Source organism: Eimeria maxima, genomic scaffold (assembly GCF_000499605.1).
Source record: "Eimeria maxima Weybridge genomic scaffold, Emw_scaff300, whole genome shotgun sequence".
Classification (NCBI taxonomy): domain Eukaryota; phylum Apicomplexa; class Conoidasida; order Eucoccidiorida; family Eimeriidae; genus Eimeria; species Eimeria maxima.
The window spans coordinates 6,011-17,500 of NW_013565847.1; the positions used below are offsets into that span (position 1 = coordinate 6,011).

The following is an 11,490-nucleotide window of genomic DNA, read 5'->3' on the forward strand; positions in this document are numbered from 1 at the left end:
CAGCAAGCTTTTTTGGAGTTGAAGGCGCAGCAAAATCGTCGTATTTCCGCTGACAGTTTGCATCAGCAGCAGCAGCAGCAGCAGCAGCAAATGCTCTTGCTGCAGCATCAGCAGCTGCTGCAACAGCAGCTGCTGCAGCAGAAACACTTGCAGCAGCAGCAGGAGTCTCTTCTCTCCCGTGCTGCTGTAAGCTTAGGGGTTCCTGTTGAGTGCCGTTCTGCCTCTCGCCCTACAACAGCAGCAGCAACACCTGTTGCTGCTGCTGCTGCTGCACCAGGTGTATGTACAGCTGGGCATACCCTACATATGCCACACAGGCTGTCTGTGGGGTCTCCTAGCTGCAGCAGCGAGAGTTCTGCTTCATTACCTGCTCGTGCTGCTGCTACTGCTGCTACTGCTGCTGCTAGGCAGCTGGTGCACCGCTGCTCCAGCAGCAGCAGCACCAGCAGCAGCAGAAGCAGCACGTGGCTCCCCACACTCCTTGCGTCTGCTTCGGGCAGCAGCAGCCGCTGCCTATCAGCAGGACAATCTAAGCACAAGCAACCATGTGTTGCTGCTGCTGCTTCTGACCCTGCAGCAGCAGCAGCAGCTGCTGCTGCTGCTGCTGCTGCAGTGAGTGAGACGGGGAGCTCTGGGTGGTCTTCTCCTGTCTCAGCAGCACCATGCCAGCAGCCGCTGCAGCAACGGCAGCAGCTACTGCAGCAGCAACGGCCGTTGCTGCAGCAGAAGCCGCAGCAACAGCAGCCGCAGCAGGAGAGCAGTGCGCTTCCGCTGCCGCCGCATGCAGAGGCAAATGTGAAGACTGACGCACCGCATCTGCCAGCAGCAGAGCAGCAGCAGCAGCAGCAGCAGCAATGGCGCGAGAGTCGGCAGGAGGTGCAGCAGCAGGAGGAGCAGCAAGAGACACAGGAAATAAAATACCTGCAGCAGCTAAAGCCGCAGATGGCTCGTCTGCAGGCTGACCTGGAGCAGCTGCAGCAGGCGCATCAGCAGCAGCAGCACGGGCAGCAGCAGCAGCAGCAGCAGCAGCAAGAGCAGCCTTTGCTGCTGCCCCTGCGTACATGCAGCGATCCTGCATGCAAGGCTTGTTTGCTGCTGCAGGGGTTTGCTGCTGATGCGATACAGCTGAAGCAGCAGCTGGGTTTGCTGCTGCAGCGGCTCAGCAGCAGCACACCAGCAGCAACACCAGCAGCAGCACCCCCCGCTGCTGCTGCTGCACGACGCACAGCGTCTGCTGCAGCAGTAACACGGGATTCTGCACATACAGCGGCAGCAGCAGCAGCACAAACAGCTCCTGCTGCTGCTGCTGTGCGATCAGTGGTGCAGCATCGGCAGCAGCAGCACCACCACCATCATCTGCAGCAACGAGAACAACTGCAGCAGCAGCAGCAGCAGCAGCAGCAGCAGCAGCAGCAGCAGCAGCAGCAGCAGCAGCATGTAACGGGCCTAGAGAAACCTCAGGTGTCAATGCATCTGCAAGGAGTGGAGGAACAAAATGCATCAGTGCTGCAGCAGCAGGTGCAGCAACAGCAGCTGCTGCTGCAGCAGCACCAGCAGCTAGTGCAGCACCAGCAGCACCAGTTGCAACTGCAACAGCAGCAAGCGCAACGGCTGCAGCAGCAAGTGGAGTCTCTTCAGGGACAGCAGCAGCAAGTACTGCAGCAGCTGCAGCAACTGCAGCAGCAGCAGCAAACTGCACAAGAGGAGAAGGCGCAGCTGCAGGCAGCCCTGCTGTACTTCGTTACGCAGCAGAAGCAGCAGCAGAAGCAGCAGCAGTCTCTGCTGCAGCACCAGCAGCCTGCAGCAGCAGATTCATCATCATCTGTTGCTGCTGCTGCACTGGGGGCTTTGCCGCGGGCCCCACAAGGAAGAAGGAGCCGCACAACCCCACTGCATAAACACCAGCAGCAGCAACAGCAGCAGCAGCAGCAGGTGCTGATGTCTCCGTTGAGCATAGCTAGCAGCGGAGGGAGCAGCTCGGGCCCCACAGCGACAACAGCAGCAACAGCACCAATAGAGGAGGTGCAGCAGCAGCAGCAGCAGTTGCTGCTGCAGCTGCTGCAGACAGAAGACGCAGCAGCTGCTGCTACTGCAGCTGGTGCTAAACTGCTAGCAGCAAGATCGGTACACAGTGAATATACACCCTCTGCTGCTGCTGCTTCTGCTGCTGCTGCTGCTGCAGCAGCAGCAGCTGCTGCTGCTGCTGCTGCGAGACACTTCCGCAGCAGCAGCGTATCTAGCCACAGAGGTAGTGTCTCCAGCGTTTGTATATCAGACAGCGACTGACGCAGCAGCAGCTGCTGCTGCAGCAGCAACAGCCGCTGCAGCAGCAACAGCAGCAGCAGCTGGTGCTACAGCAACTATACAGAATGTCGTTTGTTTGATTTGTCTATACACCCCGTTGTCTTTTATGGTTATTCCTTTATAGCAGCAGCAGCAGCAGCAACTGCAGCAACTGCAGCAAATGCAGCAACGGTAGCAGCAGTAGTAGCAGTGACTGTAGAAGCAGCAGTAGCAGCAACCCAGCAGCAACAGTAGCAGCAAGGCAACTGCAACAGTAGCATCAAAAGTAGCAGCAACACTAGCAGCAGTGCTAGCAGCAGTAGTTAAGTGTAACAGCAGCAGCAGCAGCAGCAGCAGCAGTTAATAGTAGCAGCAGTAACAGCAGCTGCTGCACCAGTAACTGCAGCAGCAACACGTATACGAAGCTGCAGCTTTGGTACATTAAGAGTATTTAAGCAGATTAAGGAGCAGCTACTGCAGCAACAGTAGTAGCAGCAGCAGCAGCAGCAGCAGCAGCAGCTACTGCAGCAGCTACTGCAGCAGGTGGTAGTAGTAGTAGCAGCAGCAGCAGCAGCAGATGTGTGTTGTTGAGACACAAAAATTACATAATAAAATAAATAAAATAAATAAAATATTCTTATTGAATGACTAACAATCTGCTGCTGCTGCTGCAGCAGCAGCAGCAACAGCAGCAACAGCAGCTCGTCGTCCAGCAGCTGTAGGTAGTGTGGGTGGGTGGGGGGTGTTGGTACGGGGGGGTTGTTGTTGCAGCAAGAGGTTGTTTTGCTGCTGTAGATAAGAAGGAAATAAATAATATTCTTTTTTTATTTCTTTTTTTTTCTTTTATTTATTTAATTTATTTATTATTTATTTTATTTATTAATAAGAAGACGAAGAAGGAAGACATATTGAGGTGTATAGGCACCTCATAATCTTTTTACCTCCATAGATAAACACCATCACGAATTCCTTACTTTTCCTTCTCTATTTACAGCTGCTGCTGCAGCAGCAGCAGCAAACAGCAGCAAACAGCAGCAGCAGCAACAACAACAGCAACAACAATAACAACAACAGCAGCTGCTGCAGCAACAGCAACAACAACAACCTCGACAGTCAGAGCAGCAACACAGCAGCAAGAACTGTAGTACCTTCATCACCCCAAACAGCAGCAGCAGCAGCAGCAGCAGCAGCAGCAGCAGCAGCAGTAATTAGCGAAGATGGATGAGGATCTAACTCCGCCTCGTCCTCGTCATGTTGGTACTTCCTCTCTACAGGGGACCCTTGGTGCCTCACAGAATGACAGTCAGCAGCAGCAGCAGCAGCAGCAGCAGCAGCAGCAGCAGAATTTGCATGGAGGGAGCGATAGATCCCCTATAGCTAGACGTCGACAATGTAAACCCTAATAAACCCTAATAAACCCTAATAAACCCTAATAAACCCTAATAAACCCTAATAAACCCTAATAACCCCCACCCTAAACCCTTTTCTCCCTCCCCTCCCTTTCGTTCCCCTCTCCCTCCATCAATGAAATAAATAAGTATTAAATATATAAATTAGGGTTTAGGGTTTAGGGTTTAGGGTTTATATATATATGTATATATATGTGTGTGTGTATATTATATGATATAAGGGGACAGTACGGGTATAATATCTTCTTCTTTCCCTTCTCCTTCCTTTCCCCCGCATAACCGTTCTTCCTCTGGCGTTACGTCATCAGCAGCAGCAGCAGCAGGAGCAGCAGCAGCAGGAGGAGGAGGAGGAGGAACAGGAACAGTAGGAGGAACTCAACAAGGAGGAGTACTAGGGACACAACAGAGTAATAGTAGCGAGTATAGTAGTACTCCTATTGCATTACGTCGTATAAGATATGCACGTGCAGACCTAGGGGATATGGGTAGGGAATTTATATTATTAGATAAAGAAATGCATAAATTACCTGAATTACCTAAGGATATACTTACTACACAATTAGAGGATTTATTTATTCATTTTATTGAACAATTTAGACTACAAGATTATCATGGAGGTATTTATTCTTATTTATTCTTATTTATTTATTTATTTATTTATTTATTTATTTATTCTTATTTATTTATTTTATTTATTTACCCTCTTTTTTTATACACTTTTATCTACTTTTTTATCCATATATATATATACTTACCTACCTGTATATTTACGTATTTATATGTATATGTATATGTATATATGTATATGTATATATGTATATGTATATGTACATGTATATGTATATGTATATGTATATGTATATATGTATATGTATATGTATATGTACATCTATATGTATATGTACATCTATATGTATATGTATAGATGTATATATGTATATTAATGCATTAGTAGATATATGAATGCATATACTGCTTCTTTCTGCTGCTGCTCCTTGTTGCTGTTGCTGCTCCTTGGTGCTGTTGCTGCTCCTTGTTGCTGTTGCTGCTCCTTGTTGCTGTTGCTGCTCCTTGTTGCTGTTGCTGCTCTTTGTTGCTGTTGCTGCTCCTTGTTGCTGTTTCTGTTGGTGTTAATACTAGTAATTAATATAAATAAATAAATAAATAAATTATTTTATTTATTAATGTATTTATGTATTCAGTGGTGACACCTACAGAGGAAGAAAAAGAGTTAATGTCTTATGAATGGCAAAGTCAATCTATTGGGATCGATGGGATCGGTGGGATCGGTGGGATCGGTGGGATCGGGGATCGATCCCCATCATTATATACATTAAAATTATTACGTTATTTAGAGACACGTAGTACAAAAGATAGACAATCATTTAATGTATCATTACAACATATATATTTATTTAGTACCTCCCTATACACCGCAATTATTAATTCACCGCAAGACGCAACTGCTGCCTTTGATGCCTTATTAAGAAATAAATTAGCAGATCTAAGGGATATTCATGGTCTATTCCCTACAGATCATCATATATCTAATGATGATTTATTATTACAACAGGTATTTATATATATATTTACATTTTAGGGTTTAGGGTTTAGGGTTTAGGGTTTAGGGTTTAGGGTTTAGTGTTAAGAAAATAGTAAATATAGATATATGATTGAATTTTTGTTGATTTTTTTTATAAATAAGAATATAAATAGTATAATAAATAAAATAAATATAAATATAAATATAAATATAAATATAAATATATATATGTATATATATATATGTATATATACATACAGGCACCTCGTCTACGTCTACACTCTAAGCCTGAATATTTAATGGATACAATTGGATCATTAGATCCATCAAGAGATGTAGATAGATTAATTTGTATAAAAGGTGTTATACTTAGGGTCTCAGAGATTATACCAGAGATGACTCTTGCTGCATTCAGGTGTCATGGTACGTCCTCCTGTTGCTCCTGCTGCTGTTGCTCTTGCTGCTGCTGCTGTTGCTGCTGCTGTTGCTGCTGATGATGGGTTGTGTAAGTCTTACAGTCGCAGATAATATACCAGAGATAGTACTCACCTTATATACATTCACGTTGCTGCTCCTGCTGCTGCTGTTGCTGCTGTTGCTGTTGCTGTTGCTGTTGCTGCTATTGCTGTTGCTGCTAATGTTGTTGTTGCTGTTGGGGATAGTGTTGTTGATGGATATGTGTATGAGTAAATGTATTAGTAGGTTATTATTATTATTATTATTATTATTATTATTATTATTATTTGTTGTTGTTGTTGCTGCTGCTGCTGCTGTTAGTGTATGATTTGTTGTATGCATAGCTGCTGCTGCTGCTGCTGTTGCAATATGTAGGTGTTTCTGTTTGCTGCAATATGCATGCGTTGCAGCAAAAGATGCACAAGGACATCGTATATGTAATCATGAATTATATAATTGTGTATTAAATGGTGATGTATTGTCTCCTAATCGTTGTCCCTCTTGTTTATCATTAAATAGTATGTCCTTATGGATAGAACAATCTTCTTTTGCATCTAAACAATTAATTAAATTAACAGAGACACCTTCTCATCAATCAGCAGCAGCAGCAGCAGCAGCAGATAGGCAGCAGCAGCAACAAGCAGGAACAGCAGACTGTTATTATAGGATGCAACAAGGAGACACACCAAGGACATTGACACTTTATGCTTATGATGATCTTGTTGATCAATGTAAACCAGGAGATCGTGTAGAAATCACTGGTATGGATATTCTCTTGCTCCTCCTGCTGCTGCTGCTGCTGTTTGCTGCTGCTGCTGCTGTTTGCTGCTGCTGTTGTTTGGTGCTGCTGCTGTTGGTGTTGCTGTTTGTGTTGTTGTTGGTTGTTGTTGATGGTATTGCTGCTGTTGTTGTTGTTGTTGTTGTTGTTGTTGTTGTTGGGAGACAGATTGTATATGCATTTGCTGCATGTGCTGCTGCTGCTGCTGCTGCTGCTGCTGCTGCTGCTGCTGCAGGTGTATACAAGGTGTCTCCTATGCGAGTAAACCCTCGCATGCGTTTACAGCATTCAGTGTTTAGGCCTTATGTAAATATATTACATATAAAAAAAGACGAGAGGGACAAGACAACAAAAAATCCTGCTGCTGCTGCTGTTGCTGCTGCTGCTGCTGCTGCATCTAAGCAGCAACACCCACAACAATTGCAACCAGAAGAGGAGACTGTCTCCTTCTCTCCTGAATTAGAGAGACAAATCATTGCACTCTCACAACAACCTGTAAGACAGCAGCAGCAGCAGCAGCAGCAGCAACAGCAGCAGCTAGCTGTCTCGTGTGTGCCTGTCCCTAGTGGGTATATTACTGCTGCTGCTGCTGCTGCTGCTGCTGCTGCTGTGTATAGGATATATACCAGAAGCTAGTTGCTTCTTTTGCTCCATCAATTATTGGTAGAGATGACGTAAAGAAAGGAATTCTTTGTCAGCTAGTAGGGGGATCGCGACTGCAGCAGCAGCAGCAGCAGCAAATGTCTCAGCAGCAAAGGAGACAAAGACCCCATAGAAGTGATCTACATGTGCTGCTGTGCGGAGATCCAGCTACTGCTAAATCACAACTCCTTCAATATGTATACCAAATCGCACCAAGGTAGGGTTTAGGGTTTAGGGTTTAGGGTTTTAGGGTTTAGGGTTTAGGGTATGAAGAGAAAAAACTTGTACCTCCATACTGCTCGTTAGATAGCCAATCTCTGTATCCCTTTGTTTATGTTGTTATCTGTTTTTTTTTTGTTATTTATTTAGGTGTATATACACATCAGGTCGTGGTAGTAGTGCAGTAGGGTTAACTGTATCCGTTACTCGTGATCCAGACACTCGTGAATTTGTATTAGAGAGTGGCGCTGTTGTCTTAGCTAATGGAGGTGTATGTTGTATTGATGAATTTGATAAGATGGAGGATAATGCTAGGTACGTCCTGCTCCTGCTGCTGCTCCTGCTGCTCCTCCTGCTCCTGCTGCTCCTGCTGCTCCTGTTTGCTGCTGTTGGTCCTCCTTGGTACTGTTGTTGCTCTTTGCTGATGCTTTTGTTGTTACTATTTGGTGGTGGTGGTGGGGAAGAGGGAAAGAGATCGGAAGAGGTAGAAGGAAGGGTATCGGAGGTACTGCATGCACTCCTGCTGCTGCTGCTGCTGTTGCTGCTGTTGCTGCAGGGCTATATTGCATGAGGTGATGGAGCAGCAGAGTGTGACGGTGGCGAAGGCAGGGATTGTTGCTTCTCTTAATGCACGGACTGCTATCTTAGCATCCGCTAACCCTATCAACTCAAGGTATTGCTGCTGCTGCTGCTGCTGCTGCTACTGTTTGTGCTGCTGCTGCTGCAGAGATACTAGTTTGCAAGTTAGTGTCAATGCATGCACGATGTTCAATGCATTAGGGTTTGATAAAGTGGAGTGGGCCGGGGTTTAGGGTTTAGGGTTTAGGGTTTAGGGTTTGTCTGTGTTTTCACGTATTTATGTACCTCCTCCTGTTTTTTCTCTTTTTTTTTTAATTTATTTATTATTGGATTATTTTAATAATAAGTAACTAATTAGTAAATAAATAAATGAATAAATCTATCTAACTAAATAAAAAATCCATTAATAGATAACGTAAATATAGATCCGTACATATATGTATATGTATATGTATATGTAAATGTACGTTTTTCGTATACAGATACAATCATCAGCGTGCAGCAATATAGAATATAAATGTATATCCTTATATATGTAGTGATTTATATATTATTATATGAATATAATAATTAATTAGTACCCCTAAAATAAATAAATGAATATATATGTACATATACATATATATATGTATATGTATATGTACGTTTTTTTTTTTCGTATACAGATACGACCGTCAACGGGCAGTTATAGAGAATATTAATTTACCTCCTTCTTTGTTTAGTAGATTTGATTTAATATATTTATTATTAGATTCATCTAATCCACAAGCAGATAAATCTCTTGCTTATAGATTATGTCAAGCTTTTGCTGGAGATCCTAATATTGTTAGTCTTTTTCTTTTTCTTCTCCTCTTGTTGCTGCTGCTGTTGCTGTTGCTGCTGTTGCTGTTGCTGTTGCTGTTGCTGCTGATGGTGTCGTGGTCGTGGTGTGGTTCTTGGGTGTATTTGTATCTAGTGTTTTGTCGTGGTTGTGCTGCTGCTGCTGTTGTTGCTGCTGCAGTTGTTGCTGCTGTTGTTGCTGCTTGTATAATATATTATATATATATAATAAATACATCATTATATAGCTACAATTGTTGCTGTTGCTGCTGTTGCTGCTGTTGCTGCTGCTGCAGGATACAGAGAGTCATAGTCCACCATTAAGTAAGAGTTTATTATCTTCTTATTTATCTTATTGTCGTTATCGTTGTCATCCAACACTTTCCTTAGAGGCAAAAGAAGCATTAAAACAAGAATATCTAAGAATGAGGAGGAGAGACGTTACCTCTAAGTAAGCAGCAGCAGCAACTGCAGCAGCAGCAGCAGCAGCAAGTGCAGCAGCAGCAAGTGCAGCAGCAGCAAGTGCAGCAGCAGGAAGAGTAGTAGCAACAGCAGAAGGAATATATATATTGCTACTCTCCTTTAATAAGATAATTATATATAAATAAATATAAATAATAATTTATTTGTATATGTACACACACCCCTCTTCTTCTATTAGACAATTATATGTATGTATAACTACTAAATAAATAAATAAATATATAGATAAATAAATAAATAAATAATAAATATATTTATTTATTTATATTAATTAATTTATTTATTTATTTATGCAGACATCCTTCTGCATCAATTCGTCAATTAGAATCCTTACTACGTTTATCTGAGGCCATAGCCAAACTTCGGGTGTCTAGGCAGGTCACTGCAGCAGATGCAGCAGAAGCTGTACGTCTTGTTCATGTTGCTACCTTCCAATCTCTTGTTGATCCTTTCTCTGGTAAGATTATTATTATTATTATTTTCCTGCTGCTGCTGCTGCTGCTATTGCTGCTGTTGCTGCTGCTGCTGTTGATGGTGATGGTGGTGGGGGTTAGAGGGGTGGTGGGGGTGTTGTTTCTTGTTTATCCTTCAAGGATGTTCTCTTGCTGCTGTTGCTGCTGCTGCTGCTGCTGCTGCTGCTGCAGGTCGTATAGACTTTGATCAGATACATGTTGGGCAGAGTAGGCAGCAGCGGCTGCTGCAGCAGCGCTGCAGCGAAGCACTGCAGCAAGTGCTGCTTGCTGCAGCAGCAAATGGATCAGGTCCCTTATCTAAGGAAGATCTACATGCTAAGGTGCAAGAGCTCCTTAAGGTACGTCTCCTTCTATCCCTGCTGCTGCTGCTGCTCTTGCTGCTGCTGCTGCTCTTGCTGCTGCTGCTGCTGCTACTGCTGCTACTGCTGCTGCAGGTTTCTTCTTTTTTTGTTTGTTGTGTCTGTGGTGTCTCCGCAGCTTGGTGGCGGCAGTCCTCATGTAGACATGAGTACTCTTAGTGCAGCACTGCAGCAACTGGAGGAAGATCGTAAGCAACCCCACCGCAGCAGCAACAGCAGCAGCACCAACAGCACCAACAACAACAACAACAACAACAGCAGCAGCAGCAGCAGCAGCAGCAAGGGAGGTGTGTCTGTCTGTGCTGCTGTTTCTGCAGAGATTGTATCAAGGAAGCCTGGAGGTCTCTTCCATGCAACAGTTGTTGCTAGTTAATACTGCAGCAGCAACAGTTTGCTGCAGCAGCAGCAACAACAGCAGCAGCAATAACAGCTGCAGCTGCAGCAGCAACAGCAGCAGCTGCTGCTGCTGCAACGTTCCTCCTGCTTTGCAGGTTTCCTGTATCAGCATTGACTGTAATTGTTGAGGTGTCTGTACACCCCACTATAGTCATATATAACATAACAAACAGCCGTAGCCTGCTGCTGCTGCTGCTGCTGCTGCTGCTGCTAGTACTACTTCTACTGCTGCTAGTACTACTTCTACTGCTGCCTCTAGTACTACTGTAGCTGGTGCTGCTGCTGCTGGTGCAGTGAGGTGCCTGTACACCGTAGACTAGTAGACTATAGATATGCTGCTGCTGCTGCTGCTGCTGCAGCAAAGAGTAAACGCCTCCATAAGACTTAAATGACGAGAGGAAAAGCCAGCAGTATAAAGACAGCAACAGCAGCAGCAGCTGCTGCTGCTGCTGCAGCTGCTGCTGCTGTTGTCAGAGAAGCAGCGGCAGCAGCTATGCATGCACTTATGCTGCCCCTACAGCCAGAAGCTGCTGCTGAATCTGCTGCGGCTGCTGCACTTTTAGCAGCAGCTGCTGCATGCACTAACCCCCTCCCCCCCCTTAGCGGCATAAAGATTATCTATCTAACACGTTGCTGCAGCAGCTGCTGCAGCATGCATGCATGCATGCATCCATACTACAGCAGCTGCTGCTGCAGCAACTGCAGCAGCAGCAGCAGCAGCAGCAGCAGCAGCAGCAGCAGCAGCAGCAATCTAGTTAGAATCGTTAGTAGAGTTACGCCTAGTAAAATCGCTCATCTTTTTATTAAGAGGTGTATGCTCATGCTTCTCTGGTAACCTCTCTGCTACCAGTGTCTCAGCCCTGCAGCAGCAGCAGCAGCAGCAGCAGCAGCAGCAGCAGCAGCAGATGGAACAGCAGCAGTAAGTACAGCAGCAGTGCAACAGTAGCAGGTGCAGGAGTAGCAGAAACACGTGCATTACCAATAGAAGAAAAAGCTCTACATACACCTCAGCAAATACACCAACGTTAACAGCAGCAACAGCAGCAGCAGC

The 11,490-nt window shown here is 45.0% G+C and overlaps 2 protein-coding genes across 2 annotated transcripts; both read left to right on the plus strand.

Moving 5' to 3' along the window:
- Positions 1 to 306: 306 nt before the first annotated feature.
- EMWEY_00027200 (hypothetical protein) lies at positions 307 to 2,428 on the plus strand (the record flags this gene model as incomplete). Its single annotated transcript, XM_013481260.1, has 2 exons — positions 307 to 2,124; positions 2,276 to 2,428. The coding sequence occupies 2 exons, from the start codon at positions 307 to 309 to the stop codon at positions 2,426 to 2,428; spliced, it is 1,971 nt and encodes a 656-aa protein (XP_013336714.1).
- Positions 2,429 to 7,306: 4,878 nt separating this feature from the next.
- EMWEY_00027210 (DNA replication licensing factor, putative) lies at positions 7,307 to 10,416 on the plus strand (the record flags this gene model as incomplete). Its single annotated transcript, XM_013481261.1, has 9 exons — positions 7,307 to 7,328; positions 7,498 to 7,645; positions 7,887 to 8,003; positions 8,575 to 8,734; positions 9,025 to 9,179; positions 9,508 to 9,668; positions 9,856 to 10,022; positions 10,162 to 10,231; positions 10,361 to 10,416. 9 exons carry the CDS (start codon positions 7,307 to 7,309, stop codon positions 10,414 to 10,416), a joined length of 1,056 nt encoding a protein of 351 aa, XP_013336715.1.
- Between the last annotated feature and the right edge of the window lie 1,074 nt (positions 10,417 to 11,490).